The sequence below is a fragment of the Mucor mucedo genome (assembly GCF_025094135.1).
Source record: "Mucor mucedo strain NRRL 3635 chromosome Unknown EV154scaffold_9, whole genome shotgun sequence".
Classification (NCBI taxonomy): Eukaryota; Fungi; Mucoromycota; class Mucoromycetes; order Mucorales; family Mucoraceae; genus Mucor; species Mucor mucedo.
In genome coordinates, this window is record NW_026252293.1 from 105449 (window position 1) to 129228 (window position 23780).

At 37.8% G+C, this 23780-nt stretch overlaps 10 protein-coding genes across 10 annotated transcripts; 6 read left to right on the top strand and 4 right to left on the bottom strand.

Annotated features, from left to right (window-relative positions):
• Nucleotides 1–714: 714 nt before the first annotated feature.
• On the bottom strand, nucleotides 715–1248 carry EV154DRAFT_477110 (uncharacterized protein; the record flags this gene model as incomplete). The annotated part of the gene is made up of 4 exons (XM_051598082.1): nucleotides 715–806; nucleotides 892–970; nucleotides 1007–1096; nucleotides 1168–1248. The coding sequence occupies 4 exons, from the start codon at nucleotides 1246–1248 to the stop codon at nucleotides 715–717; spliced, it is 342 nt and encodes a 113-aa protein (XP_051462072.1).
• A 619-nt stretch (nucleotides 1249–1867) lies between these two features.
• EV154DRAFT_316283 (uncharacterized protein) lies at nucleotides 1868–4446 on the top strand. The gene is made up of 3 exons (XM_051594932.1): nucleotides 1868–1894; nucleotides 1962–2010; nucleotides 2066–4446. The coding sequence occupies exon 3, from the start codon at nucleotides 2148–2150 to the stop codon at nucleotides 4359–4361; it is 2214 nt and encodes a 737-aa protein (XP_051462073.1). The 5' UTR covers nucleotides 1868–1894; nucleotides 1962–2010; nucleotides 2066–2147; the 3' UTR covers nucleotides 4362–4446.
• On the bottom strand, nucleotides 4419–6172 carry EV154DRAFT_494528 (cytochrome P450). The gene has a single exon (XM_051599908.1). The coding sequence runs from the start codon at nucleotides 6137–6139 to the stop codon at nucleotides 4532–4534; it is 1608 nt and encodes a 535-aa protein (XP_051462074.1). The 5' UTR covers nucleotides 6140–6172; the 3' UTR covers nucleotides 4419–4531.
• Nucleotides 6173–7292: 1120 nt separating this feature from the next.
• Nucleotides 7293–8308, top strand: EV154DRAFT_436142 (ras family-domain-containing protein). The gene is made up of 5 exons (XM_051596815.1): nucleotides 7293–7419; nucleotides 7493–7666; nucleotides 7729–7794; nucleotides 7869–7963; nucleotides 8018–8308. Exons 1-5 carry the CDS (start codon nucleotides 7356–7358, stop codon nucleotides 8246–8248), a joined length of 630 nt encoding a protein of 209 aa, XP_051462075.1. The 5' UTR covers nucleotides 7293–7355; the 3' UTR covers nucleotides 8249–8308.
• Nucleotides 8309–8313: 5 nt separating this feature from the next.
• EV154DRAFT_535999 (uncharacterized protein) lies at nucleotides 8314–10692 on the bottom strand (the record flags this gene model as incomplete). The annotated part of the gene is made up of 7 exons (XM_051604107.1): nucleotides 8314–9445; nucleotides 9509–9654; nucleotides 9710–9778; nucleotides 10024–10202; nucleotides 10342–10468; nucleotides 10533–10534; nucleotides 10635–10692. The coding sequence occupies 7 exons, from the start codon at nucleotides 10690–10692 to the stop codon at nucleotides 8314–8316; spliced, it is 1713 nt and encodes a 570-aa protein (XP_051462076.1).
• Nucleotides 10693–11511: 819 nt separating this feature from the next.
• On the bottom strand, nucleotides 11512–14085 carry EV154DRAFT_494545 (uncharacterized protein; the record flags this gene model as incomplete). The annotated part of the gene is made up of 6 exons (XM_051599909.1): nucleotides 12770–14085; nucleotides 12625–12710; nucleotides 12167–12537; nucleotides 11953–12111; nucleotides 11776–11889; nucleotides 11512–11724 (listed from the first exon to the last, which is right to left on the bottom strand). Coding segments are annotated over exons 1-6 (2026 nt in total), but the record flags the coding sequence as incomplete, so codon positions are not given.
• Nucleotides 14086–14997: 912 nt separating this feature from the next.
• Nucleotides 14998–15638, top strand: EV154DRAFT_494551 (U6 snRNA-associated Sm-like protein LSm7). The gene is made up of 4 exons (XM_051599910.1): nucleotides 14998–15042; nucleotides 15097–15283; nucleotides 15338–15409; nucleotides 15477–15638. Exons 1-4 carry the CDS (start codon nucleotides 15031–15033, stop codon nucleotides 15602–15604), a joined length of 399 nt encoding a protein of 132 aa, XP_051462078.1. The 5' UTR covers nucleotides 14998–15030; the 3' UTR covers nucleotides 15605–15638.
• A 139-nt stretch (nucleotides 15639–15777) lies between these two features.
• EV154DRAFT_494553 (uncharacterized protein) lies at nucleotides 15778–16564 on the top strand. The gene has a single exon (XM_051599911.1). The coding sequence runs from the start codon at nucleotides 15837–15839 to the stop codon at nucleotides 16479–16481; it is 645 nt and encodes a 214-aa protein (XP_051462079.1). The 5' UTR covers nucleotides 15778–15836; the 3' UTR covers nucleotides 16482–16564.
• Nucleotides 16565–16617: 53 nt separating this feature from the next.
• On the top strand, nucleotides 16618–19379 carry EV154DRAFT_598958 (uncharacterized protein). Its single transcript, XM_051607080.1, has 6 exons — nucleotides 16618–16791; nucleotides 16873–18342; nucleotides 18405–18624; nucleotides 18693–18865; nucleotides 18925–19043; nucleotides 19123–19379. The coding sequence occupies exons 1-6, from the start codon at nucleotides 16784–16786 to the stop codon at nucleotides 19248–19250; spliced, it is 2118 nt and encodes a 705-aa protein (XP_051462080.1). The 5' UTR covers nucleotides 16618–16783; the 3' UTR covers nucleotides 19251–19379.
• Nucleotides 19380–19758: 379 nt separating this feature from the next.
• On the top strand, nucleotides 19759–21942 carry EV154DRAFT_598959 (Six-hairpin glycosidase-like protein). Its single transcript, XM_051607081.1, has 7 exons — nucleotides 19759–19811; nucleotides 19862–19950; nucleotides 20012–20415; nucleotides 20477–21004; nucleotides 21132–21144; nucleotides 21218–21355; nucleotides 21408–21942. The coding sequence occupies exons 1-7, from the start codon at nucleotides 19771–19773 to the stop codon at nucleotides 21803–21805; spliced, it is 1611 nt and encodes a 536-aa protein (XP_051462081.1). The 5' UTR covers nucleotides 19759–19770; the 3' UTR covers nucleotides 21806–21942.
• The last annotated feature ends 1838 nt before the right edge of the window (nucleotides 21943–23780 follow it).

Consider the following 23780-nt stretch of genomic DNA (forward strand, 5'->3'; position numbering starts at 1 on the left):
GTAATTTTTGAGCGAGGATATATACCTGTATATCTTCCACCTTATTCCCCTGAGCTCAATCACATTGAAATGTTTTGGAAATTTCTGAAGGATTTAGAGTCAGAAGAGGCAATCTAAATAATGTAGAAACCCTCACTTCAAAAATCATTGAAGGTAGTGAAGACGTTTCGGTCGAACAGTTGCAAAATTGTATACAGCAATTCCATCGATTGCTTCCCTAAATGTTTTGAATAAAGAACCTTTGTAGTTTATTTGAACGGAAATTAGTTAATTATTCCACGAAATGTGTTTAATATATTTAATTTTGCGACTTTTTGTTTTTGGGTCGCTTGCGTGTGAAAAATGTAGCCCCAGGGAACTCGTGGTTTGGGTAAGATGGTGAGACACAAGGGGCAAGGCTATTGCTTTTGCGAGATGAGATACGTTGTCGCTTAAATCTTTTATTGTAGAATTTCCCTTTTTTGATGGCATAAAAGCATAAATCTATAATTTCTAAACCTTTTTGGATGCTAAATTGACCTTCTGATATAGACTGATAATCACATCCTATGCGAAAGGTTGCGTTGAGTAAATGCACAGTGCTTAAGGTTGTAATGCTTACCAAATAATTGAGTAGATTATCCATTGTATCGCTGTCCATAAAACCATGATATCATTTATCACAGCCATTTACAGCTTAAAACAAGCCTGACATGCTTAAATCACAGGGGCGAGCTAATTAGAATGTGCCCCTGTAGCGTCTGCTAGCAGAAACATGTTTACCTCATGGGCCTTGGTTGCAATTACAAGATCCTCAAATTGCTTGACTATGTAAAGATAACCACTCAAACATACAGCAGAAGTTAGACATTATGGAAAGCAATCATATATTTTTTCTCCAGGATACATTACCAATAACATCCATACCAATCGTGAAAAGGCTATCATCGGAATCTTCGCCACAATGTGATCGTAGACAACATAATATGCTCTAATTCAACCTGATATTCTTGTTGATCTGAATTACTTCAGTCTCTATATTCACACCAGCAGGCTTGATCTCCATGGCTGCTATTTCAATGGCTTGATCCTTGTTCTTGTCATTTGATAGGTGGCCCTTGGGAAGTAATAATCGATAGGTCGTCCCATGATATGCTGTAAGACTTCCCCGTATTCATTCTCATTGACCTGTCTTTCAAATTTTGAAGCAGCACATGTTGATTCACCACTAAGAAAGACGAGGAAAGTGTTAGTGACATTCAAGTACATATTGTTGTAAACAGCGAGTCATAACTAAGATATATTTTATTCCAAAAGATTAAAGGTGCATCCGCCATGCCTGCTACGATTATTTATCTTATTTTTTGTTTACAAATCTTATGATTATTATGTAATATGATAATTTATGGGAAAGTTTATTCTGTTAATTGGAGGTGGATTCTAGAATCTCTTCCTGGTTCTAGCTGCAATCACTACAGACATTTCCTAGAAATACTCGTCTTACGTACTTTTGGCGTCAAAGAATATTTGACTTGTTTAAATCGATCAAATCTTCAAAAACTATCATGCAAATGTCACACTATCTAGTATCTATTTGTTAGATTATAAAGACTGTCTTAAATGCCATATTATATATTGTAGGATTTCTAAACAAGTTCCAAATCATTTCTTCGTTTAAAGGATTATCCTTTGTTTTTATATGCTTTTTTGTTAAATCTGATAAGGACCGAAACACCGCACTCTTTTAAACCGTTTTATTGGCTGAAAGCCTTCAATGGTCACGGACAATGAAAAAAAAAAAAAAAAAAACCTTCTTTGGGAATCACGCTTTTGCTGCGACGTATTTCCAGAAATTCTCCCACTCCTTTCAAATAAAAACAAATGTCTAGCGAAACTGTCTTGAAAAAGACTCCTTGTAATGGTAATTTTCATTTTCTGTAATGCAATATAAAGCTTCTATTTTATTCACATTAGCTTTATAGGATGTCGAGAAAGGAAACGTAAATGTTCTTATGAACAACCTTGCGCAAGGTAAGGTCTAACTACATAATGCTTTATAAAACTTTATTAACTGACATTTGTCCAGATGCATCAAATTCAACATTACATGCACCTTTACAGTCGTGCCATCACCCAAAGATGTAGAATACATACAAGAATTGGAATACATGAAACAAATCCAAGATATTCAATTACAGATATCTACTATGGAGAACGAGTTGTGCACACTGAAGATTGCTCGAGACAAAAACGTCGAGGAAATTCAAACTTCTAGAGAAACAAACTCTCTTTCTCCGGACACTCGATCTATGAGTGTATACTCCCAGGATAGTGACTCAGTATACCAGATCAAGACCGAGAAAGATGAGTCATATTACGATTATCCATCACCTGTTTCGATGAACAATACATTGGAATATATACCAGCACAGAGTAATCACTATGATTCCCAGCACAAACAAAAACAACATCGCCACCATCATTATCACCAGGACCGTGCCTTCAAAAAAGAATCTCACCAAGAGCTGTTTGCTCCATTGGATCAAAAACAAACAATAGCTAAATGTAAAGCTATTGAAGCAACCATCACAAAAAAAAGTAGTCAGCAACCTTGGACATTAACTGTTCAAAACGGAAATATGTCTATCGAAACACACATTAGCTCTTACGCAGAACTCATGTCACATTTTGAGGGTATGGCAACTACCTGTTTATACCAAACGTCTACATCCAAGTTACCTTTCCCAATTTTAAAGGAACCATGCACTCCCAGAGATGCCCTAGGTGCAGCACTTGGTATGATCACTTGGCGAAAATACGGAAAATCAAGGTTTAAGAGCCTGGCGGGGTATACACCTACTTTATTACATTACGATGGTGCCACGGGTGTGACTGTAATTGCTCCCGCGACAAGTATGGAAACCATAACGATGCGACTAGTGTACACCTATATCAACTGCTTACATGTACAGAAATTTTATATACATGTTCCTTCATTTATACGACTCTTTATGACAGAAAGAAGCGTCATTCAATCTCCAGCTGTCATGGCGCTTTGCAGTATCATCTGTCAACAAAATTGTAAACATATTAGCGCCATTATACCAGAAGAGGCACTGAGTGATTATGGAGCATATTATTTTGAACAAGCACGAGAGTTGATTGCGGATCAATTTGATGAAGCCAACTTGGAAACACTATTTACATTTACATTTTTGGCAGTGTCCAAAATCTTGATCAAGGATGACAAACAAGCTGATCGCTATCTTTGTATTGCAGAGCGCATATATAATGTTTTATTACCGCAGTATAAATCTCGGGATGGATCATGTTCGGATGAATCAGTTTTGTTTGCACGTATTTACCGCTGTTTACATCATTCACGATCTGCCATTTTAATACATGAGATTATGGAAACAGAAAACCCATCACGATCTGTCATACCTCGTATCGCCCATCTAATGGAAGATTTGGACGACGCATATATCCAACCGGCCCAAGATGATTCACCGCGAGAAAAGCAGTACATTCAAGTCCGACGTCATATCAATCAATTACGTGAATCCATTAGAATGACCATCGGAAACATCTCTGCACCGGATTTCATGACATTCATCGGCACGTTTGGACATCAAGTGGAGATGGTGATGCGGCACTGGTACAGACATGTTCTACCCGTGGATTTCCAATTGCAGATACCCCTTTTTGAAGGCACTTGGACTGATATTGAATTCTTTACACATCTTGAGTTGGAATGTGGTGATTCTCCCATACCTGTCATGGTTACCTTAATACTTTACAATGAGTATTTAATCATGTCTAAATCATATGTACCCAAACGACCTGGTGATACGCCCCTAGATACCACGGAGCTGTTAGAAAAGTTTAAACATGTACAAAAACACGCTTGTCACCACGAAGAAAATGAGCATAATAAAATGCACCACTGGGTGAAGATAATTCAAAAGATGGCACATATCAAGCGAGGTGGTGGTTCTTCAAAAGATTTAACAATGAATGATGAAGAGATATTGGAATTCATCAAAGTATTAAATATATCCCAAATCGGGTTTAATATACCGTTTCTTCATACTGCTGTTGTGGTTGCATTGGACATGGTACGACTCTTCCAATTCTTACTGTCGCGAGATTATTCTTGTTTCTTGGATCTGCGGTGGGTGATGAATACCTGGCAGTTGTTGATGAGGGCCGCTAAATATAAATACCAGCAACCCGGAGATGAGGAGGTGACTTTGGATCGCATTAGGGCCAATCTTATTCTGTGTTTAAATATTATGCGAGATCAACTAAAATCATCTCGTCGTGACTCTTCAGGCTCCTTTGTGGAGATGATGGAGCAAGAATTTAAAAGCTTGTTTTGATCATCTACATCTAATTTAAGCATTTGTAAATTTGTGAATATGTGAATATATATATATAAAAAAAAGTTTATTAAAATAAAAATAGTTTGTAAAAATATGAAGATGAAATTAATTTTTTTTTCTTGGGGAAGGAGGGAGAGGGGAGGGGGTATTTTATAAATGTATATCATTTATCGCTTGATAAATTCGATGAATGAACCTCTGGTTTCAGTTCTTCCTGTCCAAGACCAAATGCTGGTAGTGAACTCAACCTTATCTTCAACATCACCGCCCTTTAATTTATATTGCTTCACAATTTGAGACAAGACTGATAACAATAATCCTTCACTGGCTCTGAGACCAAGACACATACGACTACCAGCACCGAATGCTAAATTATCTACCACAACCTTTCTTCCAGCAACCTTTCCAAATTCCAAAAGAGAAGTCTTCTTCTTATCAGATTTAAGGTAACGATCAGGGTCAAACTTTTCGGGATTAGGGTAATACACAGGGTTGTTATGGATCGCATCTACATTCACAACAATAGGTGAACCTTCATCGATACGATACTTGGTATCTCCCACAGGAAAGTCATAATCAGTACGAGAATTGTAAGAGAGTAAACGGTTAGGAGCATCTACACGAAGACTTTCACGAACAAAAGCCTTAGCAAGATCTCTTTCTTCAGTGGCAAGTTCTTGGAATAATCTTTCTTGAAGTTCAGGCTCGGTAGCTAAACGTTGAATCAAAGTATAAATAGTGGCAGACAAATAGGTATAAGCGTGAAGTGATGTATGGATCAAATTCACCAAGACTTCAGATTTTGTTAATTGAACAGGCTCAGGATCATTTTGGGAAGGTTCGATGTTCAATAAACTCTTGGCAATACAGTCCAATTTATCACCTAAAAGCACCTTTTGCTTCTCTTCCTCACTTACAATGGCCAAAGCTTCTCTTCTCTTTTGGTAGGTAGGGTCGAACCAAGGTAAGAATATCTCCAAGATTTGGTTACGTGTTCCTGTCAAGGCGGTATCCCATTTGAACAAGTGTACGACATCTAGAAGCGAATTATATGAAGGGAAGAATTGACCACGACGGTTATGCTTGCCAGATTGTCTTTTTTCGAGCACACGGACTTTCTGAATAAGGTCCAACATAGCTTCAGGTTCACGTGGTACACTGACCGAATCACCCACGACCAAAGTCAAAGCAGTATCCATGGCTACCATTTCGACCAATTGATGCAATTCCTTGCCACTGAGTGTATTGTTTTCTCTTAACGACTCACCGATACCGAATGAAAGTTTCTTGGCCTGAGCCTTGAAATGTTGAGTGAATTGAGATAAATAGGTACCACAAATAACAATATACATGGCACGTCTTAAGCGACTCCAATAAACAGAAAAAGTAGAAGAAAATACAGTCTTGCACTTGTCGGTTAAGATACTTTCTTGAGTGTCGGAAGGCAATTTGGATGAGAAGAGCTGTTTGTTGACAATGAGGCAATCACGGACGAGTTCGACATTGTTCAAGACGATGATGTGCTTTTGACCGATCTTGACCGAAAAAATTTCACCAACTTCTTTGGACCATCTTGTAAGTGCATGATAGGACTCTTTATCAAAGATATTGAAAGCATTAACATAAAATGGCAGTTTTTTAGGACTAGGAGCCCAAGGTTCTTTCAGAGTGCCATCGTCCCTCTTGTTGTACCAGAGATACTTTTGTCCAAACTGCGAGAGCAGGTATGTCATAAGCATACTGAAGGCATAATTTAATGCAGTACTATTAAACATTTTGGAGAGAAAGCGTATGAAAGAAAAGGAAGGTTGACAATACACAACAGATGTATAAATAATTTTTTTTTATTTTTATTATTTGAAATCAGTCACCCATTTAGGGATCGAATGTATAAATTAGGAATTTTGGTCCCCAAACACCTTATCTTTTGGTACGACAGCTTGTGTTTGATTTTATTTCCCAAGAAAGACAAAATAGTTAATTAGGCAATTAAACTCTCACCCTTCTTTATTGGATTTGACGTTATCACCAGATGATTATACGTTTTTATTTTGTATTGTGTTGATTCTCCACTGGCTGTTGGAGTTCGGAGTCTCGTCCTCCATACAACACCATAATCTGCAAAAAAAAAAGAGACCTCGTGGTCTTTTCATAGCTCACACACTTCTTTTTTTTGCCATTTACTTGTCACATTAGATGACTTTAGCTACTGGGTCAAAGCGCAAAATATAGATGAGTACCAAATGTTCTGAATAACAACTCCAACCAATTAAACTAAGCGAAACCAGAATTTGTTTCTGAGATGAACATGTGTGTTGCAATAGTACATGGATCAAGTCTTGGTATCTTCTTGTTCCCTCACTAAAGTTACGCATGTGCTATTGCTTTCTTTCTTTCTTTTTTAACATAGTCTCAACAGAGTAAAGCATATAATCAGTGATACCTAAACATTCAGACCTTTTTTGCTCACATGTGAGAATATACACAAAATTAAGCTTTTTTTTTTATGTTACACGCAGTCAACCAATATTCTGAAAGAGCTATGGGAGGATCCACTTTTGATCCCACGTAACCAGCATTAGAGGTACTTGGTTTCGATAGGTTATCTCCACCACACAGGTGGAAGGGAAGAATAAATTATTTTAATTATCACCAATTATGTACACACTTGTATGATAGTGACGAAAGAACTATAACTGGCCGGTACAAGTAAGTAATGCCATCAAAGCAAATTGCAACCGAACTACGTCCAAATTTTTCTACATGCTCAATCACGGGGTTTTTTTTAAAAAAAATCGCATTACAACATGATTTTATATGCAATAAATGCATTATTTCAGATTTCATTTATGCCTGCAAAAAAACACACGTGACTTGTCAGCGCTTGTATGTATGATAGTGGTGGCAGAAGCAAAGTGCATTTTCGACTTTTTTTTTTTTTTGTCTCTTCTTTCATACAGCCATTTATTAATATTATTACCGTGAATTATAATGACAACTGCGAAAAGTGCTTCTTACGATTACTTGATTAAACTTTTACTTATCGGTGATTCTGGTAAGAAACAAATAAAAGTTTACCTTCATAAAAAAAAAAAAAAAATAACCATTTTTCTTCTATAAATAAAAAGGTGTTGGTAAGAGTTGTTTATTGCTTCGCTTTTCGGATGACTCGTTCACTCCTTCATTTATCACAACCATTGGTATTGACTTCAAGATTCGCACTATTGAGCTGGATGGCAAGCGAATCAAGTTACAGATTTGGGACACGGCCGGACAAGAGAGATTCCGTACCATCACAACGGGTTAGTAAAACAACTCGCTTGTCTCACTGCAGAAAGAAAACTGAAACTTGTCTCTATTTTAGCCTATTACCGTGGTGCGATGGGTATCTTGCTAGTGTACGATACTACCGATGAAAAATCTTTTGGCAGTAAGACATGACATGCCCCACATTTCAACTACTCTTGTTAATCCCTCTTAATTTTTTTATTTTTTACAACGCAGACGTTAGAAATTGGTTTTCTAATATCGAGCAACATGCCAGTGAAGGTGTTAATAAGATTCTGATTGGTAACAAGTGTGATATGGAAGATAAAAGAGTAAGAGTTTAAAACGATATCAGGAATAAAAATAGCTGATTCTCTTTTCAAAAGGTGGTTACAAAGGAACAAGGAGAAGCTTTAGCAAACGAGTTGGGTATTCGATTCATGGAGACCAGCGCAAAAGCAAATATTGGTGTAGAAGAAGCCTTCTTTGATTTGGCAAGGGATATCAAAAAGAGATTAATCGATACTCAACAAGCTCAACAAACCCGTCAAAGAGAAGAAGTTAGATTAGATCAAGCTTCACCTTCAAAGGCAAATACTTCAGGTGGATGCTGTTAAAATATGTGTATATTTTATAAATAAATAATTTAAAAAAAAAAAAAAAAAAAAAAAAAAAAACTCTTTTAAAGAATAATGCAATTTCCCGAGCCGTGATGCTGACCTGCAGATGGATCACGTCTTCTTGTTTGGGCACCACTATGATGCCGATGAATATTATCTACTTCATCATCATGGGTTGTTGAAACGGCTTCTGATTGAAAAGAGTAGAAACTCTTGATGGTTAACATGGGACTCGCCTTTGCCAAAGCTTCCTTCACCCCTATTTCTGTAATATTCGAACAATCCAACACCTCCACATTTATCTTTCTAGGCTTAAACGTAAATAAACTAGAATTTGTCAGCTTGCTTTGTTGCTGCTCAAGATACATAGCAATTGACTTTAACACTCCATCTGTAATGGTGCAGTTGTCCAGTTCTATATGTTGTAATTCACGACAGATACCGTTTAATACCAAGTGTGCAATACCATCGTCTGAGATTTGTGTACAATTTGATAAGCAGAACCTAACGAGATGTGGCTGATGATTTGCAATTGTTTTGACCGTGATATCTGTGATATGTTGCAAGTCCTCTAAATCTAAATGAACAAGACTTCTTAACCTTGGTGATAAGAAGGTGAATCCCAAGTCCGTCATTAATACACAACCAGCCAGTTCCAGATGGGATATCCCTGTTGAATATATGGCGATATTTCTTAATGAAACATCTGTTAACTTTGCACAGCTGGATAGATTTAAATGGGTTAAATGGAAGGCTGAATGGTTTTTTAGAAATGAAGATAGGCCGGAATCTTTGAGACTCGTACATGCTGCTAAACAAAGATGACTCAAATTGGGTAAATAAGTTCCCAAGGACGACATTGTAATATCATCCAATTGTGAGCATCCATTTAATTTCAGATATCGTAAACTTGTACAGATTGTAATCATGCTTAATATTCCTGATCCAGTCATATTCCGACACCAACTCATATTCAGCCTCTCCAGTTTGTTGAGCGACGTGCTTGTAAGGCTGGAATTTTTCATCGTATCTAAACCTGATACGTCCAATACTTTCAATTCGTTGGCTCTTTGTAAAAAGTGTGCAATACTAGCTGCTGATAGTCCTCTACAATCTTTAATGATCAACACTTGAAGATTAGGGCAATATTCGGATAAAGTTCGTAACCCATGCCCTGTCAGCTGAATGCAACCTCTATTTTTTTTTTTATTATCATTATTATCAGTACGAAATAATCAAAAGATGTGTGATTTATACCTAAAATTTGCAGTTTTAAGGAACCGAGAAGAGCATTTAATCAATTTCAGGATACTTTCAATAGGAATCGTCTTATAAAAGGGTGTTACGTTGATGGTAGACCATAAAGATCCTTCATAAACCAGCTCATTCCATTTGTGGCATACCTACAACACCCATTACTATCTATCATAATTCAATTTGAAAATCACATATTCATACCACAGTTGCTTTTAAAAGATCCGGAATTGGCAATTGTGCAAGAATCTTTAACTGCAACTCATCTGGTAACTGTAAAACTAGGTTAATTACCATTAGTATTTGTTCACAAACAAGTAGTAACTGTTTTTTATTTACCAAGGGACATTTATATGTTTTGTGAAGAAGATAATAAAATGAAAAAAAAAAGTAGAAGAGAGAAAGAGAAAAGAGAAAAGCGTGATTGACATGATCTTGACAATCTCCTGATATAAATATGTGTATTTTTATAAGGTCACAGGACAAGAGCGTCATCAGTTTTCAATCAACTTTCCAACAAAGAGATATTTTGAGCCAAAATGTTGTTCCCATTCCCTTAAAGACTCCCATTCTTCTGTCGTAAGATCCTCTAATTTATCAATAGAATCCTTTGGATCTGTCAACATGTCACCGTCAAATGAATTCTTTGCCAAACCGCGAGAGGCGTCATGACCAGCAAAATTAGCATATGGTCCACCTTTTTTAATAGATATTTAAATTCTATTTCTTCCTGAGATATACATGTTATTAATTCTTACCTGGCCCATAAAAGTTTCTACCTCTGGTCACATCATAGATCGACCCATTCACGGCCATCAAGATACGGCCGTCTTTACCGTTCCCGTCAAAGGGTAAAAGGTCAATAGGTGTATAATTCTTGAACACCATAACCTCTGGATGTTTGGCTTCTTGTGCAATAGGCTTACTTGAGCTGGCATAAGAGCGTACGACATATGCAAGAATCTAAATTATACGTCTTAGTCAATTGTACTCAATCACGGTTTTATCCCTTTTTTTTTTTCCTTACAGCTATTAACGCCCAATTAACAGGATTATCTTCGTTTTGGTTTACATTAGTTTCATCTATTTAGTTTTTCTGCATTCGTTTTAAAAGCTTTTTAATGCAAACCTTTCAACTGTCTCATCAAAGTGTTGATTGTGGTGGTCATGGTACGTTGTGCTGACATGGTTTGGGGCAAAAGAAACGTTATAAAAACAAAAAGCACGGTTGAATGAAACTTTCGGCTTAGTCACTCCCTAGCTCTCTGATTGGTTACGGAGTTGCCATTGCGGCACATCCATTTAACATCGCCTCTTTCTCTTAAACTAATGAAGAAAATGAGAAGTTCGGTTGTCCTTGGGGTGGCAAATCATCCATTCATTTGCCTTTCAGCTCGGGGTATATATATCATACGTTTCGTGTACTAGAGATGATAGAGCACGTTATATAATGCATACATAATTTTTTGGTATAAGCTTTAAAGTTTCCAACAGTGCTATTTTGAAATTTGATGTGCCTCACAAATAAAGTTCACGTTAACTCGTGAACCTTCAAACAGGTTTCATTTCCTATATATATTTTTTTGAATAAGATTAAATCAAGTAACTAGTAAGAAGACATGTTCAGAAACCCATCGATAAAACCGTCAAGTCAGTAGCTAGTGATTACCATGCCAACTCACCAGAGGCCACTTTGACAGATTAGTATCAACAGAGAATTCTTTTGTACATATGTTGTGAAAGTCTTTCCAATAATCCTTGTTTAATATTATTCGCCAATGTCATATTCACAAAAAGGAATAAGTACATATGCTAATTGTATTATACCGCTTCCCTCAGGTTACCCGTTGTAGTGCTCTCAGTGCCTCACAAAGTCCCCATCGTATAGCTAATCCCTTCTAATAAATCTCCCTCTTTTTTCTCATTTTTATAACGTCCTCAGTCTACTTTTATCCCAAAAACTAAGTAACAAGAAGATCTTTAAGAATTTGATGAATAACAGTCTCTTTACTGGTCTTATATTGGCTGGACAGGTTTTTATATAAATATATATATTTGTTACACAACTTAAAATTATAATAGCCCAATATCCCAGTATTAAATCATCGAGGAGTTATTTATCGTTTCAACGCATTGTCTGATCTTTGCGACACGAATTGGGTCGTGAGCACCCAACATCCAAGCACCCTTGATGGCGGTCATTTGAATATCTCTTTCGTCTACATGAGGGTGTTAATAAAAATGAGTTTCAAGAAAAGAGTGAGTCTTACCATCTGCTGAGACATCAACACTAGCAACTTGTATCATAATATCGAACAAGTACTGTACACCAGGCTGGTCTTCTTTAAGGGGGTCTTGAGAGAGACCGAAGGTACCCAAGACGGCTATATGAATTAATTTTAAATAATGCGCTTTTAAAGGCAGACTGAGTAAAATGTGTTTGTTACCCATAGTTTCTAATGCCACATCGTCTATCACGTCTCTCGTCAATAAGGGCCACAACTTAACCAAGATGAACTCATTGTACATTTTTTTCCAGTCACCCAGGACGTGGAATATCAACTCAAAGGACTTCACGATTTCAAATCTCAAACAGTCAAAGGCGACTAGTTCGATTTTTAGTATAACATATTGCATTTATTAGAAAAAAAATTCACTCACTTGTAACAGGTACACCTTCAAGACCCAGGAGTTGTGCCATCACTTCCTCGATCACCTCACTGGTGGGAGGGATTCGGTCTAGTGCGTCCCAATCACAACGTTTGGTGATCTCGGTGTACATTACCTTGACATTGTCAGGAATGCCCGAGTGATCATAAATATGTTGGATACTGCTTTGTACAGCTTTCAACAATAACGAAGGCTTCTTACCTGAAACAAGACAATCTTGCCAGCCACAAACAATGTTGTACAAACAGGCAAATGTGTTGTTGTTACAAGTTGATTCACGAATGACATCAAAGCAGAGTGTTCTGGTACGTTCAACATCATTACGTGATTTACATAACAGGCATAGCAAACGACAGTAGCGACTAGAAAATATATAAGGTTAGGTTAGTTACACCATCCACTTTTGTCCCTTGTGCACTCACTAACAGTCCTTGACTGTAGATACTTACGAGCCGGAGACATCGGGGCGTTTAGCCTTCAGACATTTAGCTAATTCAGCACTAAGTCTTGTGAAAATATCATGGAAGGCCTTGGCCTACATCATACGAGTATAGTTTAGTAAAGGCGGATTTCATGCATATTATTTATACTTACATTTTGTGAGCAGTAATAGGACAGAATCCAGGCATAAGCCTTTTCCCTTAAATCCCACTTGTCGGGTACGTCGATTTGATACAATCCTTCGATTCCGTACTTAGACATGGTCTTTGGATCAGGATTGTTGACAGACTTCATCACCTTAAAGTTGGAGTTAATCTCCTCAAGGATGTTATCAATGTCCGAATCGGTTACATCGGCTAGTTTCTTTTTTTGAACCCATTCTTCAACCATCGAGACATATCGCATGTCCATTTTGGTTTTTTTAACCATCCTTTCTTCCATAGTGAGTGGTCGATCGTGCACTGGACTGATGATGGGTCTGCTATCAATGACTTTACTCGGATTACGGCTGTTTACGAACTTTTTCAACCGATTGTCCTTCTTCTTGCCCTTAGGCACAACAACTGGGATTGGTGGCCGTGCTGGTACGGGGGGAGATGATTTGGATGTTGATCTGACCAGACCTTGCTGGGTGGTGACAGCTGGTTTACCAAGAGCCACGTTTAGTCCACGAGCAGGATTAAGAGAGGGTTCCGACAGTTTAGGTGTAGGGTGCGAGGAAGCTGTATTTAACAACGAAGTTGTTTTAACTGAGCGGGACGGGATCATACCAGAATCAGTAGGCTGATGTGATGAGATAGAAGAGTGTCTCTTCGATTTTGATTCTCTTGGTGATTTTTCATGCGTGTAGTCAACCATATTGCCTGTTTCATCGTCTGATGAACCTGACTTCAAGAGGTCATCCAAATTTTGGTTTTTGCTCAACGACATCGTCAGCTTACGAACTCGTTCTTTCAAATATTTGTTCTCGTCCTTGTACATGAGGTTGCTTGCCTTCAAACTGTGAATCTTGGTGACAAGAGCAGGGTTGACATCGGCGGTATCTTGTTCAAAGGACATTGCTGCGGTGTTCTGAGCCTTGGAACGGATCAAATTATCAACGCGTTGTTGTAATTCGTCACGATTTTGTTGAATTTTATTATTTTCGGATTGTAAATCACGAATGGCTTTTTGCAGCTGGTCCAGCTTCTCTCGAGACACAGTATAATCTGCTGTGGACTTCACCAATTGCTCCCTTGTATGAACAAGTTCTTGTCGGGTTTTATCGAGGTTGGCCCTGTCGGAGTTAAAGCTGTTACTTGTTTCTGCGCGTTGCTTGGCCAATTCAAGCATTTTCCTCAAGCTTTGTTTTTCGTCGTTGGCGCGAGTAAGCTTTAATTCGAGATGTTGGATTCGTGACTTGGCTTCAACATGATCATTTTCAACTTGATCCAATTTTAATTTTAACACCTTTGTTTCTTCTCCGTTATTTGAAAGGCCCGCTTCCACTTCCAGTGTCATAAAGTCGTCCTCAAGCTTGTCAAACTTTGCTTGGATACTTTCGACTTCCGCCTTTAAGTTCTTGTTATCGTTTTGTAAGGTGCGGATGAGATTATTTTTTCCCGATATCTCTTGTCGGTGCTTGTCTGAGGTCTTTGGCACTTTATTTACATTTATGTCGTCCGCTAACTTTTCATTTTTCGCTTCTAATTGGTTAATATACACCTAGAGTAAAATCAATCATGAGTTTGATGATAATAAAATAATTAATATGATAGGTAAGCTTACATTTTTGCTCTGAAGAGCTTTTTGGCTGGCCGCCACAGAAGCTTCAGCTTCTTTTAATTTTAGTTGAAGGTTATCAATGATAACTTGTAAGCTACCAGAAGGATGAGTTACTTGCTTAGACATAGTTAGTTCTAATTCAAGCTTTTCGGACTTCATGACTTCCAATTGCTTCTCTGCATCGCATAGCTTTTGTTCAAGCGAAATTATTTTTTCTGCTTGAGATATTTCAGTTGATTCAAGAGCCGTGATCTTGTCCGTTTGAGCATTAGTGTCTATAATCGGGACGCGTTAGATCTCTATATTAACCATTCTTAATTTCTTTATTTACCTTGCTTGAATTTCTTTAAGACGTTCATTAACTTGTCGGTTTTTATTATCCTTTCCTTAATACTCCTAATATTGTTGTTAACGTTAGGATTGGTTTCTGCAGACAAGTTGCTATCGGTTTGGTCGTTTCCCGACATGTGGTATATATGGCTTTTTTTAAAAAATTGGCAAAGAAAAAAAAAAAACTGCCATGAGAAAAAAAAAAAAATGGGCGTGTTTTGACAATAAGCAGTCACGATTGATTTTTTTCTCGTATTCGGAAGAAATTGATTTGGGGTGCGAAGAAAAAAAAGATTTCCCTTAATACAATAATTAAGCAAATGTCTGAACGAGTAAATGAAAAGACAAGGCGATGTGGTTGAGGATGATACTAACTTTTTTCTTAGGGCCGTGGTCATTATAACAATAGAGGCGGAGAGCGTGGAGCAAGAGGTGGAGGACGCGGCGGAGGACGTGGCGGACGTGGCGGATACCACAACAACCAACAGGATAAGCCCAAGAAGGAATCCATCTTGGATTTAAGCAAATACATGGAAAAGAAAATTCGCGTGAGATTCAACGGTGGAAGAGAAGGTAGGTCTCCCATTCTTTTAAAAGAGACCCGGGCTGAACTTTCTAATCTTGTAGTTGTTGGCACTTTGATGGGTTACGATCCGTTATTAAATTTGGTTTTGGACAACACTGTTGAATACCAGAAAGGTACTAGCAAACAGTAGTTAAAAAAGGAGTTGAGACGCTAAAATACAAGTGTATGTAAAATCTATAGATTTAGAGACTGGCTATATCACAGAAAAGACAAGACAATTAGGATTATCTGTGCTTCGTGGAACTGCCGTCATTCTCATTTCTCCCTTTGACGGTATGGAAGAAATCGAGAATCCCTTCTCCCAATAAAAAAATTGTAAATTTATCATTTTTATATACAAAAGACACAAATGTCCACAACGTGTGTGCATGATTATTCCAAACGTTTAGAATTGAGGGGATGCGTCACCATAAAGGGTTGCCCAATCAGGCGGATCTAATTTAGTTTTCTTTTTTATTGGAGGATGAATTTTGTGTATTTTTTTTTTCTTTTTTCTTCTTCTTTCAATAGATCCATCCAAACGATTAAATTATACCATACATGAGCTCACCCAAGCTAGATTCAAAAGAAGAGAAAAGTGAAGGAACACAATCACCTGTAGAGACTAGTAAAGTGTCGCCAGAAACAACTTGGACAGCAGTATGGGACGAACGTGCTCAAGCTTACTATTGGTGGAATACAGAGACGAACGAGACTACATGGATCAATCCAGATACTCCTGCTGTCCAAACTACAGCTGTAGAGACAACAGTAGAAAAAAGTAATCCTTTAGATTTCTTGCTGGATAGAATTGATACCGAAGTGAAAAGAAAGTTAGACGGTGAAGTAGAGCCTGCTGCTGGTACAACTGAACAATCACAGTACTATGATCAATATTTTGATCAGCCAGAAACATCCTATGCTTCCACTGCTCATTTCAATGCACGAACAGGTCGATTCACTACCCAGAATGATGTTGAACGTTTAAATCCAGAAAATCTCACAATAGAAAGCCGTGCTAAAAGACAAATGCAATTCTATTTCGATGTGGATACTTATACAGAAGAGAGAAACCAGCAAAGATCTTTTACTGAAGATGGAAGAGTCGGTAAAAAGAAGCAATTAACTCGCAAAGAGGTCGAATATTTCAAAAAGATGAAAAAAGAGAAAAAGTCAAAGAAGGCTAGGGAGTGGCTATTGCAATAGATTCAATTTTTAGACAACACAGTAAATAAAATCATTCGTTTATCCACGCTTGATACGTATACCATTTGGCAGCTATGTTCAACTACCATAATCAATCTCGCGTTATGTATTTCATGCCTGTGTGCACACATTTACCAAAAAAAAAAAAAAAAAAAAAAAAAAAAAAAAAAAGTGACTGCCTGATCACGCAAAAGTTTGCTGTAGGTCAATATCGCGTCGTTATTTTTTTCTCTCTGTTCTTTCTTTTGTTTACATCTTGTATAAGACCCTCTTTTGTTAATTCATTAGGATATAATAATTAAATGAATAGGTAAACAAAACAAAAAGGGGTTGGGGTTGGGAGGAAAAAGAAAGATTTCTCCGTTCCTTGTAATTAACATAAAGTTAGTAGCAAGAAATTCTCTAGATCAAAGAAGAGCGACGGCAGCAATTTGCCCAACTTTGTTTTCAATTTCAATGGAAGCCAACCTGGTAGTCCTTTAGCTTCTCCTGGTGGGTTTGGGTCAAACAGTAATCCCGCCAGTCCAGCCTCCAGCAGCTTTAACTTTGGCACGAATACTTCTCAGTCATTTGTCTTTGGCGACCCAGCAACTACACCATCTGCTGCAGCAACCGCCTCTCCCACCACAAACACACCCTTTAGTTTTAGCTCCCCTCAGTCTAATAAAAGAGTCCAATCCCAACTGGAACTTGGTGCCTCTGAACGTGACACCTTTCGTCGTACTGCTTCAGACAATAATTTGGCCACACCAACCAACGCTACTCCTACCAACTTGGGCTCATTTACCTTTGGTGCTGCTCCAGTAAAGAGCTCTTTATCAAGTCAAGTATCCTTTGGTTCAACTGATTTCAGTATTGGTGCTACCCCAGCATCAACAACTGCCACAACAAATCCAACTAACACCCCCTTTTCCATTGCTGCTTCATCCACGCCTACAATCACCACCGTTGCCGAACCTACAAGCGCTTTTGGTTCAGCAGGAACTAGCAAGCCTTTTACATTTGGTTCTCCTGCACCAACATCTACTGCTGTCTCCACTGCCACCTCAACACCCCTATTTGGTGCCTCACCTTTAACTGCCGATAAACCAGCATCAGGGAATACACTTCCATCATCATCCGCTGCTTCAGCTGTACCTACTACAGCACCGACTGGTGGATTTTCATTTGGCTCCCCAGCAAGCACAACGGCTACATCTGCTCCAAAGCCAGCTTCTGCTGGTTTTTCATTTAGTGCCCCAGCTTCAGATACAGCCGAAAAGATACCATCAACCACGTTTTCATTTGGTACTGCTCCATCTGACGCAGCCAAACCGGCAACACCAGCATCTGTTTCCCCATTCGGCGCTAGCACCGCCACTAAATCAAATGAAATCCCTGCCACATCTGCTGCTAGTACACCTAGTAATAACAGTTTTTCATTTAACACTCCCAAAGTTACCGTAAGTACTCCCACTACCTCCACTAGCAGCTCCAGTCCTTTCACTTTCGGTGCACCATCTTCAACTGCATCACCTACACCTGCTACATCTACCACTACTTCTGCCGCAGCAACTACAACTACCTCGACGACAGCAACTACTTCTGCTGCTGCTCCAACATCCTCTCTTTTTTCATTAGGCACACTTACAGGAGAAAAGGATAAAAAAGCAGGTACGGTCACAAGTGCTCCATTCACATTTGGTGGTAGTACTACTGCCAGTACTGCTCCTGCTGCTACAACCTCTATTCCCGCAATTGATCCCAATAAGCCCAACCCATTCTCGTTCAGTAAAATATTGGATGAATTAGCTCAAACCGCTGCACAGCCTCCAAATCAAATATATGCTTCATTAATTACACCTAGTGTAAATGCATTACAGTAAGTTTTTTTTTTCTTTTCTTTTGGATGATAAAAAAATTGTTAATCCGTATGAACGTTAGACAAAATCAAATCGTATCACACACAAATTTCCGTATTGATAATATTTTATCCACAACACGCTTCACTGAACTTCCTGAACAAGCACAAAAGGAATTGGACGAGTTGGAAAAATACGTTCGTTTGGAAGGACAACGCTGTGAATATATCGGCAATCATAAGGTGCCTCAACACGTCAATGTGATGAACAAGGCAAAAAAGGACACCGAATCATTGTCACAGGTACAAACTTGTAAAAACGAAGTTATGTAAAGGCAAAAACAAAGTATTAATACAGATACGTTTATTAGCAATTGGATGCATTTTCAAGTACATTAAAGGGTCAAGTGGAATCTATCGCATCCTTATACGAAAATGTGAAAACACAATTAAGACATGCAAACGAAGGATGTGCTGTCATAGAAGCTTGTAAACATCCTGGAAATAATGCCAGATGGTTGTTTGGGTACTCGGAATATGACAAGTAAGAAAGAAATTAGACGACATTGCTCTTATCAAATATTAACATTTATCTCCCTATAGTTATTTCTCTTTACTTGCTAAACAATTGGGTGGAAGATTAGAGGAATACAAAAAATGTATCTGGGAAATTGAAAGAACCGCTGAATCCTGGTCGCATAACAGAGTACAATCACCCCAAGGTAGGAATGATTTTTGAGAGCGAGAAAGAGCGAGAAAGAGCGAGAGAGAATGAATATTGACCTTCAATGTCTTTTCTAGATATTGCCGATATTATGCGTGCTCAAAATCAAGCCTTCTTGGCACTATCCAACAAGGTTGCAGCGTTACATGAAAGTGTTAATGTGGAGCTCCATTATTACAACCAATATTTGAAAATGTATTCATAAGACATGTGTATATATATTTTTTTACCTATTGATTCTTACTGCCGTCATTTTTGCAACTTGTCACTCGTCACCCACATCTATCATAATAAAAAGAAAAATGAGCTAAATAAAAATCAAACTATAACCAGCCATCGTGTCTTTATTATACTAAGCGTGTTTTTTGTTGCTTAGTTAGGGAGTTGATCAACATCAACAACCCCAACGTCAATAAGACGGTCTGCTGATAGTGAGGCTGGACAAATTTGTTACGCATGTGCCATAGTTCAAATATTGTACATTTGACTGATTGGTTCACGATATTCGAATATCGATTCATCGTCAATCATCAAATCTTGTGATACTATCCTCGTCAATGCTCGATGGCATATTTATAAACAATTAAACCTCGTGAGAGCAAGGTTTTCAGCGGCTGACGGGTCAGTGCTGACTATGCTTCTAACATGTCCAAACTGTCCAAGTATATAAGACGATCGTATTCTGCTCATTCAAATTCTTTATAACAATCTGACTATTATAAACAATGACTAACACTGAACAAGCTTATGGAAAGTGGAGATCCAAGTAGGTATTCCTAGCTTCCAATTGGTATAGTACTCATATCCACTTTCTAGATACATGAAGACCTATAAAAATGGTCTCTACGTTTACTATAAAGAAAAAAGTGAAGGATCCTCTGCCATGACATGTTCCGAAGCTCACGGTATAGTCACAGTACGTACTACATTATAATTAACATCACTAACACTAGGTAACAAATACAGGCTATGGTATGCTTATTGCTGTACTAAAGAGAAACAAACAAGATTTTGATGGCTTGTATCGTTATTTTCAATCTTGGAAAAACAAGCGGGGACTGATGCAATGGCAACAAAAGTCTTCTGGTAACGGCACTTTTGTTCCTGGAGATGAAGGAGGAGAAAATTCGGCTACTGATGGCGATATTGACATAACCACTGCTTTATTTCTTGCTGCCAAAGTATGGGGCAAAGGGGAAATTGACTATCGTGCTGCTGCCACTTCATTAGCCTCCAACCTCTGGAAGTACTGCTTCAACCATGACACTTTCCTTCCCCTTGTAGGTGATTGGGCTTCTGCGGGTGACTCAGCTCATGTCTTGACCAGACCTAGTGATTTTATTTTAAGTGGTTTCCTCACTTTTTATAATGTAATATTCATCTCAAATTTTATCTGTTGAGCACATTCTAACCCCTTTTTTGTTGTTGTAGGAGGATAAAGCACGTCAGGAAATCTGGGCAAAGGTAATTAGTGCGGTCATCAAGACCTATCAAGCTCAACTTGCACTTCATCCTGATACGGGTTTGGTTGCTGACTTTTTGACTTTGGACTCCAAAACCAAAACCTATAAGCCCGTTACGAAGCAAGTTTTGGAAAGTAAGCATGATCCTGACTATAATTGGAACTCCTGCCGTGTACCTTGGCGTTTGGCTCATTACTTCAAGCTATCCAAGGATGAAAAAGTAAGACCTCTTCTTGAGGCAGAAGCGAAATTCTTTGGTGATGTATTAACCAGGGGTCGTAATGATACTGAGTGTCCTATCCGAGCTGGGTATTATCTAAATGGAAAATCCTATGTCAACTACAGCGATAAGGCCTTCAATGCACCCGTTAGCTTTTTATTCAGAACTCTTGGTCAAACTCAGCAGTTGCAACAGATCATGAAGTATATCAACAAGGATACAGAGTCAAGTTATTATGGCGATACGATAGCCATGCTTGGTTATCTGCAAGCAGAGGTACCTTATTAAGAGTATTTCTATACATAATAAAATTTCGACCCCCTTTTTTTATGTGAACTTCTTCTTCTTTGCTACAATAATTTCTTCTCGTTTTTACTCTCCTTTATCATTTATTTATTTTTAGAATAGTAGATTTCGTTTGTTTTTTCTTCTTCTTTTCCGTACTATTTAATTTCATGTATAATCGCATACTTATTACGCTTGTGGTAGGAATACTATTTAGCGCTTACACGTTGTTAGTTGCAGCAGATAATAGCCTTATTACCGTCAACAACCCAGTAGCAAATCAAGTATTGACGCCAGGTCAGCAAGTTATTGTCCAATATACAGTCAATGGAATACCGCCAAGTAAGTAATTGAATTAAAACTTGCTTTCAACTAAAAGTAACACATATAATAGATGGAAAACCTGTTACACAAGAGATTCCCAACTATCCCAATTCAATGGATGTAATCTTTCGCTGGACAGGAAAAAATTCCATCAGTAACGAGTTTATCGCTTTGAATGGTTTAAATACTGATCCATATCCCGGCAGTCTCAAAAATCAAGTCTATAGTCATCGATGGAAGTTACCCAACTGCCACTTCTTTCGTCGTTATCAGCCTTCCGAATGGACATTTGCCATGATTTTTCAAACACAGTACTCAGAGAGCTTACCCGTTCCAGTGAATCACCATAACGCAACCAAAAAAATAGTAGTTGTACCTTTAGGTCCAAAACAATCCAACATTACGCTTCCTCTTTCTGTGGTTTTTAATGCTACTCTAATGGCAGATCCTCATCATAAAGGCTGTTAAAAAAAACAGTGTACTCACTCGTTGAAATTATTGTCTTCTACCCATTTATAAATTTGATTGAAATATTTGTCTTTAGTTCTTAATGTACCAAGCATGTCTATAATTAATATTTTATTTTTCACTAATATCAGTTGTTTAACCCCGGAAAAAAAAGACCAGGAGTTATAATAAGGGGAAATGTACAATGTGGATCAAGTTTAAAGTCATGCGTCTGTTGTACTGTCCATAATAAAAGTCTGTGTTGAAAAGGAACGCTTTTTAATAGAAGCTGTCAATCCATCATGTCATACTAAAAACCTTGTTTTACCATTGTATACGTGAGTAATTCAATATTTACCCTTTTATCTTGTCTTGAATGGTCGTTATAACGCCATTTTGTATCTTCTTTATTTACAAGGTACTTTAAATATTTAAAAGTCTTATTCCCGCTTTTGTCTTCGATTCCAAAGACACGTTGCTTAAATACGATTGGTCAACTATTTGGCTTTCGATGTTACACTTTACTTTTGAAAGTTTATTCATGCGTGTGTTATTCATGTCATCTATTGTCCTTTTTAAGCTGTCACTCAGCCTCATATCTATGGGCTGCCTGTGATTAGCTTTCCACGTCGTAAAAGATGACCGAAAGGCTATACTGAAACAGATCGATCATCTTGACAACCCTATAATTGAGGGAATATGTTTATTGATACACACAAAAAAAAAAAAGTAGACTAAAGTAGGGAGTAAGATAATTTTATTTACAGCATTATGTAAACAAAACATAAACAATTTTCAAAAGAAAATGAGCATCTTTTACAATAAAAACGCTATCCATGCAAAAGTAAAAGTTGCAAGTGCATCATGATTGTAGGATTTTCATCATTGAGAGTAAGCTTTTACTTGTATACATTTATCAAAAGCTATACTCTTTGTTTATCTGATGTCATAATGAATTAATATTCTCTCACATGAAGAGATTTTATTTTCTAGGCTGAAACAGATAAACAAAAAAAAAAAAAAAAAAAAATCAAAAAAAAGGTATAAAAGACAGACAGATTTTAACTTTTAGAAAAAGTTCGAGACGATCATCACTTAACAACGGCGCTTATATTTAGTGATGTGCTGGCGAGTAATCTTTTAGAGAACTCTTTGGGACCTGGAGACGTCTAGTATCTTTGGGGGACCTTCTGGTGAGCTTTTCAGTGTTGCATGGTATATCTTGATGTGAACGGGGTAAGTGTCTAAAACCGGAGGGAGTATGTGGGTTGTTGGATCTTGTGGCTGTGAGGAAAATTCTCCCGTGGGTGTGGCGTCCCCTTTATCGGCATCATAAATCCTGTAGTGATCGTTGGGGTGTATCATGTCCGTTTCCGCTATTGATTTTCTATACATCTTCTATACAGCCATTGAAATGCTGTATACTTTTTGTATAATGGGGCAAGTTTCTCAAAATTAAGGTAATCTACTGCTTATCAGTATGGTTTTTTTAGGTTTTCTGCTCTTTACGCTCTCGTCTTTTCTTATAAATAAAAGATTCGAGAAGGGAATGCATAGATACAAGCCTCCGCGCGGCCATTCCCGGGCAACACTCTTTTGTAGAGTGGCTAGTGTGTATCTCTTTTTTTTTTGTTCTTTAAATAATAAAACATGTGCTTTTTAAATATTAAAATAGTCTTTTCATTTGTTGTCTTACATAAAAAATAAAATAGATAGTGATCAATACAGTAGAGTAATTCAGCCAACGTTTACCATAAACTTGACGCGAGTGTCAGAAGTAGGAAAGATAACAACTCAGAGTTTTAATAAAGCTTGTCATCAATGAGAATCCGGGTGGCAAAAAGAATAAAAAACGTCCAAAGAAACCCATTTAGGTCTAACGGACACACAAACGGTCAACTTCACTGGTCAAGGGCGAAAGCACTAGCCAACACTTAAATGAGTTGAAGGAATTTAGACGATGAAGCAAGCCATTCATCGGGAAGTCTACTATGTG